Source organism: Pituophis catenifer, unplaced genomic scaffold (assembly GCF_029215685.1).
Source record: "Pituophis catenifer annectens isolate HBS135680 unplaced genomic scaffold, rPitCat1.0.hap2 SCAF_1, whole genome shotgun sequence".
In the NCBI taxonomy this organism is placed as follows: Eukaryota; Metazoa; Chordata; class Lepidosauria; order Squamata; family Colubridae; genus Pituophis; species Pituophis catenifer.
The window spans coordinates 129,147,308-129,156,779 of NW_027256881.1; the positions used below are offsets into that span (position 1 = coordinate 129,147,308).

A 9,472-nucleotide genomic window follows, 5' to 3' on the forward strand; every position below is an offset into this window, starting at 1 on the left:
GATTGAGGCAGATCCTGAGAGTATTATCTGGGAGGAGTTTGATCCTGTGGCTCCCGAGGACATGAACAGGATTCTGGGATGGCTGAACGCGACCACATGTTTATTGGACTCATGACCCTCCTGGTTGGTGCTGGCTTCCCGGGAGGTTACACGAGGCTGGCTCCAGAGGATTATTAACACTTCTTTGAGCAAGGGTGTCCTACCGGTTGCCTTGAAAGAAGCGGTGGTGAGGCCCCTCCTCAAGAAGCCCTCTCTGGATCCGGCTGTTTTGGGTAACTATCGTCCAGTCTCCAACCTTCATTTTATTGTGAAGGTTGTTGAGAGTGTGGTTGCGTGACAGCTTCCACAGTACCTGGATGAAGCTGTCTATCTAGATCCGCTCCAGTCCGGCTTCAGGCCTGGGCACAGCACAGAAATTGCATTGGTCGCGTTGGTGGATGATCTCTGGAGGGCTCGAGATAGGGGTTGTTTTTCTATCCTGGTCCTGTTAGATCTCTCAGCGGCTTTTGATAACATCGACCATGGTATTATGTTGCACCGGTTGGAGGGATTGGGGGTGGGGGGCACCATTTTGCGGTGGTTCTCCTCCTACCTCTCTGACCGGTTGCAATCTGTGTTGGCAGGGGGGCAGCGGTCGACCCCAAGGCTCCTTGTTTGTGGGGTGCCGCAAGAGTCCGTCCTCTCGCCCCTTCTGTTCAACATTTATGTAAAGCTGCTGGGTGAGATCATCCGTGGCTTTGGGGTGGAGTTCCATCAATACGCTGATGACACTTAGCCGTACATCTCCACCCCAGGCCACCCCAATGATGCCCTTGAAGTGATGTCCCGGTGCTTGGAGGCCGTGCGGGTCTGGATGGGGAGGAACAGGCTCCGACTCAACCCCTCCAAGACTGAGTGGCTGTGGCTGCCGGCGTCCTGATATAGTCAGCTGGTGCCATCGCTGACTATTGGGGGCAAGACATTGGCCCCCACGGAGAGGGCGCGTAACTTGGGCATCCTCCTGGATGCATGGCTGTCTTTAAAAGAGCATATGACGGCTGTGGCTAGGGGGGCTTTTTATCAGGTTCGCCTGATACGCCAGTTGCGCCCCTTTCTGGATCGGGACTCCTTATGCATGGTCACTCATGCCCTCTTCTCTTCCCACCTGGACTACTGCAATGCTCTCTACATGGGGCTCCCCTTGAGGAGCACTCGGAGGCTCCAACTGGTGCAGAATGTGGCCGCGCGGGGGATTATGGGAGCGACGGGGCGCTCCCATGTGACACCTCTCCTGCACGAGCTGCACTGGCTTCCGGTGGTCTTCTGGTGCGCTTCAAGGTGTTGGTGACCACCTTTAAAGCACTCCATGGCTTAGGGCCGGGGTACCTACGAGACCGCCTTCTGCCGCCAATAGCCTCCCACTGGCCAGTTCGCTCACACAGAGAGGGCCTCCTCAGGGTGCCGTTGGCCAGACAATGTCGGCTGGCGACCCTCATGGGGAGAGCTTTCTCTGTGGCGGCACCTGCCCTCTGGAACTACCTACCCCCAGAGATACGCACGATACCAGACCTCCGGACTTTTCGTCGGGCCCTGAAAACACATCTATTTCATCTGGCCGGGCTGGCTTGATCCCATCTTTTCGGTTTTAATTTGAAATTGGTTTTAACTGGGTTGTTTTAAATTGAGAGCCGAAATTAATGTCTTTTAAACTGTTTTTTAAATTTTATATGTTATGTTTTATCTCGGCTGTTCACCGCCCTGAGTCCTGTTGGAGAAGGGCGGAATAGAAATCAAATCAAATCAAATAAATAAATAAATAAATAAATAATTATGAATTTTAATATAAGCCACCAGAATCACTGGATGCGAGTTGGGTGACTATGTAAATTTATTTAATAAATAAATAAAATAATAATAGCAACAACGGTGCACTGGAAGATCTGCAAAAAATGCCATTGCTAGCAAACAAGAACTGGTGGGACCATAAAATGAAGAAAGCTATAGAAAATGAAAAAGCTGAAATACTCTGGGATCTAGAATTCAAAACTATAGGCACCTCAGACTTAGTAATTGTCAATAATAAGAAAGACAAAGAAAACTCTGAATAATGGACGTGGCAGTACCTGGGGGCAGCAGAATAGATGAGAAAGAACTGGAAAAGATAGCAAAATACGAAGACCTGCAAATAGAAATAGAACAACTGTGGCAAAAGAAAGCCAATAGAAATAGGCACCTTGGTGCAATCCCAAAACAACCGAAGTATGATTTGAATATCATCGGCATTGACAAATTCACCATCGGTTGCAAAAGGCTTTACATCAGAACATCTTTCATCCTGCGATGGTACCTCTAAAACTATCAGACATCAACATCTGCCTCTCCCAGATCCTTGGGAAAGACTCATGTGGATAAAAAAACTAAATCCTGTCTGAATATCTGGCTGACTGTGCGATGAACCATAACAACATGATTAATGATAATATTGTAAATGTTTGATATTTAGCATGTGAACAAAATATTTCATAATAGGATTCAGCTGGTTAAGAACTATGAATTTATAGATTTCATTATCCATCTTTATATCTTTTAATATAGAGACAGAGATCTAATGATGGATGAACATAGCAATAGCATAGATGATGGTTATACAGCATATTGAATTGCAAAATGCCATGTAGTTGCTTTGTGAAAATGGTTCAGAAGAAACCTGCCTTTTTTCTGTTACATTTTTAAAGGCTTCTCGGCCTTTTGGCTAAGATCAAGTGTAGTGTGTAAAGTATAATTTAACATCAGTGAACTTAATAAAATAAAAAGCTTTAAACAAAAGTTTGAATTTATGTACATATTACATCTTATAATTTTAAAACTGTAAGTTGCTAAGTATGTCATATAGGTTAAGATAGTTATATTTAGATTTTAATAAAAGCTTCTTTTAATTTTTTTAATCTTTTCCAAAGATATCCTAGGCAATCTTACAAAGTTAAAGTCATACTGTCCTGTGTACAATAAATCTATTATCATTAACACTAATGTAAAACTACCGTGTTTCCCTGAAAATAATCATCCCATAGCATGATTTTTTAAGACACATTTAGTACCGTTTTTCCTGCAAATAAGAACTAACTGGAAAAAAACCCCTAATGCGTCTTTTGGAGCAAAAATTAATATAAAATCCAGTCTCATTTTTAGGGAAACACAGTAGTACACGTAGATCTTGACTTATGACCACTATTGTACCAGCACTTTCCATCGCTAAATGAAGCAGTTGTTAAGTGAGTCATGCCTAATTTTACATCATTTTTTTTCTGGGCTCTTTAAGTGAATCACTGCGGTTGTTAATGAATCAGACCATTCTGAATGTAAATTCAGTTTCCTCCATTGACATTCCTTGTTGGAAGCCAATTGGAAAGGTGCCAATAGCAATCACATGACCCTGGGATACTGCAACCATCATAAATACATGCCAATTGCCAACTTTTGATCAGGTGACTGTGGGGATGCTGTGGTGGTCATCAGTGAAGGATCAGTTGTAAGTCACTTTTTTCAGCATTTCTGTAACTTCAGTCACTAAGAGAATGAATTGTGAGTTGAGGACAACCTACATCAGACTTCCCCAATCTTTCTGGCTTTGTGGACTGGCAAGGAGTGGAGAGAAGATGGTTCTGGCGCATACACTCACCCGCCACTTCTGCAGCCCGGTTGCAAAAGGCTCAAGGCCTGGTAGTGGCCCAGGGTTTGGGGACCCCTGACCGACATAACTTTCCATTATGGAGTTAGTGCCTTCTTTGCTGTCCTTAAGGTAAAGATAAAAGGTTCCCCTCGCACATATGTGCTAGTTGTTTCCAACTCTAGGGGACAGTGCTCATCTATTTCAAAGCCAAAGAGCCAACGCTGTCAGAAGACATCTCCATGGTCATGTGGCCGGCATGACTAAACGCCAAAGGCGCACGGAACACTGTTACCTTCCCACCAAAGGTGGTCCCTATTTTTCTACTTGCATTTTTTACGTGCTTCTGAACTGCTAGGTTGGCAGAAGCTGGGACAAGTAATGTCAATTATGTGCAGTTTAAATTAAAATATATAATCAGTTCATTATTTATGGAAGGTCAACCATTAATACAGCATCATACCTTCTATATATAAAAGAATGAACATAAAGTCACTACTTTAGCTAGGATCTGCAGTAATGATAGTGTTAAATAATTTATTAGGTAATTTAAAATATTTAAATTTCTCAAAAAGTAAGCCAAGGCTTTTTTAAAAAAACAAACAAAAACAAAGATATAAAATTATATATTTTCATGCCAGATTTCTTCTGACCAAAAATCTATTAGTTCCTTGATAAAACCATTAACTTACTACAACAAACTAGATATTACGATATACAATTATGCTATATTTAGTCTCATATGGTGCATTTTAAAGGGTAATATGAAAAGTGCTCACTTAAATAACAGGAATTTCATTTAAGTTATAAAATGTATTATTCTCCCCCAAAATGCATAAACAAACTACAGGGAAACTGTTTTAACATTCCAGGAAGAGGCCCAATTTAAAACTTTCCTTTGATATAGTACATCCTGCAATAGAATTTTTGAATGTTTCCTAAACAAAAGTTGCTCCAGACAAGACTGATTTAATTCTGCTGAAAAATTACTTCCCTACATGTATATGTTAATCAGAAACATCACTAAAACAGTGGCACACAAATATTTAATATATGCAGTATATTGTAATAGAGTGAGGACTCTGTGATTTAGTGATTTAGTGGCCATATAAGCAGTAGGTTTTTTTTTTGTTTTTTGTTTTTTTGCCAAGGGAGACCAAAGAAAGAGGAAGAGGAGAGGAGAATGGAATGGGATGGTTCGAAGTTCTTTTATTTTTTTAAATGCCATGCTCCAATGTTTTACTTGAGATTCCTCTTGTCGCATTCAGTTAAACATTTCTTCCTAGCCAAATAATGTACCATTTAGATTTAGTGTAGAAAGCCAGCAACCTTGAAATTCTCTTTATAAAGTTACAGTGCGTCAACATTTACAACATTTTTGCAAAACCCATTATAATCAGCAGATTTTAAAAACTGACTAGAAAATAAAAATGGATTCTCTGCTATATTCCAGGAAGGCACAGTGAGTCACAGCTGGACTCTTTTATATAAAATGGCATAGTTCTGACATGATATGATGAACTGATTTCATATTTCAGACAAGAACAAGGATAATGTATTTTTTAATATTTTTTTATACTACTGAATCTCAAATGACTCATCAGTATAAAATAGTGTAAAACAACTCTTAGAGACAAAAAACTAGAATAAAAAAAGCAATAATGCAAATAATTATTCATGTTTAATTAATAATTCATTAAACTTGAATGGCACTTGAATTTCACCAAATTCTGGGCAATTCACAACAATCCAATTAACAGAATAGTGATAGTTTTCATTGCCCAAATGCTTTCTGGGACAATTCAATCTTCAGTGGATTCTGAAAGGCCAGCAGTGGGGATGCTGGCCTGACATCCAGAGCGCAGCCATTCTATAAATGGGGCCCACAGCTGGAAACCATTGTTTGTGTCCCTCCCCACCTACACACACATCTGAGAATCAGCAAAAGTCTTAGTGAGAATTATGTACTGTGCAGATAAATTGGATGTGCCATCCCCATACAGAGGAGGCTATAAGTCTGTAAATGCTAAGCCATATAAATATTTATGGATTAAATCCAAGGCTTTGAATTGCACAGAGAAATTTAATAGTGTCCAATGCAATGATTGTAAAACATGTGTTACGTGAGCATGATGAGTAATTTGCTAGTTTGTTTGCTGTATTTTGCACCAGTCATACTTTCCAAGTTGTGTACAAAGGCAGGCTTATGTAGACTGCACTGTAGGAGCTTAGGTAATGATGTTAAGTATAGTATACAAGTCACCACTGGGATAAACACATGAGCCATCATGGCTGGGGCCTTCTGTTCCAGGGAGGGACTCAACTTTGTTCAACTGAAGCTGGACAAAGTACTTGCTGGCCATAATGCACTTTGGAATAGCTATGAGATCCAGAGCTTTCCAGTCTGCAGATCTGCTCTTTCAAGAGAAGTATACTCTATTCAGAATTATTACTGAAGACAATTAAGATTCATCTGCACAGAGAACAACTTGTATCTTACTCTGGGGTTCAATTTCAACCAGACTCAAAAGCCTCTACTGGTTCAAGACTTCTGGTACATCCTTGTAGAAACATAAGACCTGAGCATCAAAATGGACTCCTAGGATAAACACGTTGGATATGATAGCAACAGTTTTAAAAGATGCTGAAATGTACCACAACATCGGGGTGAGAAGTTTCTGATTCTGATCTGGGTGAATAAATTATTGTAAGCAACACCAGATTTAAAATCACTCTGAGATTTAGAGTATTTATTTGTTTTATTTATAGATCTAAGCAAGTAATTTTTTCTAAAGCACAAATTTAACATGTCTAATTATTGAGCAGTATAGATTAAAAAACTTACAAAGTTACTATGAGATATTTAGATTAATGACTAAAGCATCTGGGCCATATAAATATTAAAGCAGATTAGGAACATCAATAAAGTAATTTAAAAAAAGTGGTAAAAATGTCATGAGAATTTGGCACTTTAAAGTTTTTTAAAAATACATTTTAATTTGTAAAGTTATATTTGGAGGTCAGTGAATATTGTGTACAGTTGGGAGCAGCAGACTGCCAATCTCCACTTTAGACAACAAAAGCATTGGGCTGAATCTGAATCTAATGTTTTTCACAGATTCTTTAAAATGTAATGCCAGAAAAAATTAGCATAGAAATTTTAGGAAATTTAAAGGTTTATTACTATTAATGCCTTATTATTGCATTACAATTGTTTTAAAACAAGTTGCAACTAGGATACAATAAAAATTTCAAATTATATTAAACTTATGAAAGAAAATAAACTTTAACTATTAAACGTTTTCTGCAGTGTTGCCATATTTCATAGAATTATTTATAAATATTTTTATTATATTATTAGGTTCAAGGTGCAGGCTTTCGGGGTTGGAAAGAAGTAACCTCCATATTTAATAAAGATGATGAACAACAATTATTAACAGGATGTAGATCTCCAAAATCTAAAGGGTATGTATATAATGGAGTGTAAAATGATACTAAATGTAACTATCTTGTAGTAAGTTTACTCAAATTATTAAAGCTAGAAGTAAGGCAATAAATCAGGAAAAAGTAACTAAGATTCCAGAAAATTAGACAATATACAGTACACTTAAATTCTGCATTGTTTTTCATAACAAAACATTCTATTTAAAGATTTATGTTGAATTGGAGCTGTGATTATTATAGATGACTTGTGGGGGAAAACTGGCATTATTCCCAATAATACAGCTAGAGCTGCCAATTCATAGAAATTAAAAGGCTTGCAAATTAATTACTTTTAATTTTTACTATGCTGGTTAATCTTTTGTTAACCCTTTTTGCCTTTAGCCATTTTTTAAAAGTTGGAAATTGTTGTGATCGAGGCCCATGTAGTGATTACCAAACACAATTCAGTCCTGAACAAACTTATTTTATTAAAACAGCTGAGAATTAATTCATTTTCAACTTAGTTCAAAACAAATTCTTCATAACCAGTCCTACGGCTTTATCAGCAACCTTTGATGTCTTTGGCAACCTGCCAAAGGCTTTTCTTGGCAAAAACCCTACAAAGTTCAAGAGACGCTGACAAGAAGCACTGGAATCAACATTGCTTTTCTACAAAGAACCCAACTGCTCGATGCTGCTCTTTTAAGCTTTATGGGAGTGGCCAATCATCTTCTGGCCTTACTCCCGAGTTGCCCTTTTTGCTTCAGCTGCTCTTGCCTTCTGGCACCTCTTTGCATGCTTGCATTAGGAACAGGCTCCTCCTGTTCCTCTGCTGTCTGCCTATGGAGGCTCTGGAGTCCGCGCATCGCTCCCAGATGGCCCTGGCCCTATCTCTGCCTCCAACACAGAGCCCTTGTCCGGGCCTTCCCCTGACTCTAGGACTCCCCAGCCTCCTCATTGTCCGACTGCACTGCCAGCTCCGCAGGCTGCTGGCAGACCACAACAGAAATATAAAAATAAATGCTTAAATGAGCTAAATATATTCAGTGAGTGAAACTAGAATGGTAAGAGGAAGATATTGGAAAAACCATCCTAATCATCATCTTTCATCCAGTGATAAAACAATGTTAATCTACTCTGACCTAGACAATTAAATATCTTCCTTTTTCATATGATTTCCAATAAAACTATTTATTGTTATCCAGAACAAATATGAAACTTAAAGAAGATTTGAAATCAGAAAAGAAAGCTGGATTTTGGGACAGCTTGGTGATAAAACAGAACATCCATTCCAGGAAGCCCGATGAGATTGAAGGATGGGAACCTCCCCAGATTCCTGCCAGCGACCACCTCAGTGATGCAGAAAATACTCTAAGTGACTCTTCATCTTGGTCAGGCTGGGAAGATGAAACCAAAGGCTCAACGAAGTACACAAACCTGGCAAGCTCAGGGAATAGTTCAAGGTGGAGTATTAAATCAGCTGGAAGGTTGGTCAGCATTAGGCGACAAAGCAAAGGTAACCTTACTGATAACTGGGAAGAACTAGAATGATATAAAGTGTTAGTTATGACAAAGTAGAGCATTTCGGCTTCAGTGTATTCCATGTTTTTCTGCAAGAATAGCCAGTCTGAATCTGGGATAGGTGCATGCATTTCTAGAATACATCTAGAATATTATGAACCTGTTCCACAAATGCTAGCACCAACCCCAGAATACTTGGATCCACCCAGTCCATAGGAAAAAGTGCAAGTTTTGTTCTGTATGTATCTGCAAAAGATGTGGAATGTTCTAAATATTGTTTTAGGTTAGATGATTTATGTATGTACTTAAACCAAATCAAAACACTGCATCTTTTTACAGAACTGCATTATTCAAATTCTTTAATAGTTGATTCATTGGTTTCTTAGACTACTATTTCCTCACTGAACAAAGTTCAACACCAACTTTGTGCCTATAATTTCCACATTCACACTGTCTTATCATCTTGAGTTGCTCTTTAAAAACTGAAATGATTGTATACACTGGTTGAATATTGATTGCATTAATGTAAGATTTAGATTTCTTGAACTTCAGGTAAATTTTTTGAATGCTTTCCCTGTTTTGTGAAAATGCTAGTTTATAGCTGATACCTCATTGTTCCGGCTTTATAATGGTTCTTAAGATGGACATTTTGACCTGCCAAAATTCTGTGTTCTTCTAAAATACCAAATCAAATATGAAGCGCAAGAACACCAATGTTTTTCTTCTGTTGAAACATGCCACAGATGCATGTTTGCAACAGAAGAAAAACTGTTTTCTTCTGCATGTTAATAATGCTTCTGCATATTGTGGTATTGAACTATCATTTAGCTAAAGCAGAAGTACAATCATCCTGAATTATATATCGCAAACACAACTTGGATG

The 9,472-nt window shown here is 38.7% G+C and overlaps 1 protein-coding gene across 2 annotated transcripts in view; it reads left to right on the top strand.

The window, feature by feature from the left end:
- The window catches only part of TDRP (testis development related protein), a 32,664-nt gene extending 23,792 nt beyond the window's left edge, over positions 1 to 8,872 (top strand). For both annotated transcript variants that reach the window (XM_070932966.1, XM_070932965.1), the window contains 2 exons: positions 7,008 to 7,111; positions 8,275 to 8,872. In XM_070932966.1, the coding sequence (XP_070789067.1) occupies positions 7,008 to 7,111; positions 8,275 to 8,620 (450 nt within the window). In that variant the 3' untranslated portion in view covers positions 8,621 to 8,872. The remainder of the gene's footprint in view (positions 1 to 7,007; positions 7,112 to 8,274) is intronic.
- Positions 8,873 to 9,472: the final 600 nt, after the last annotated feature.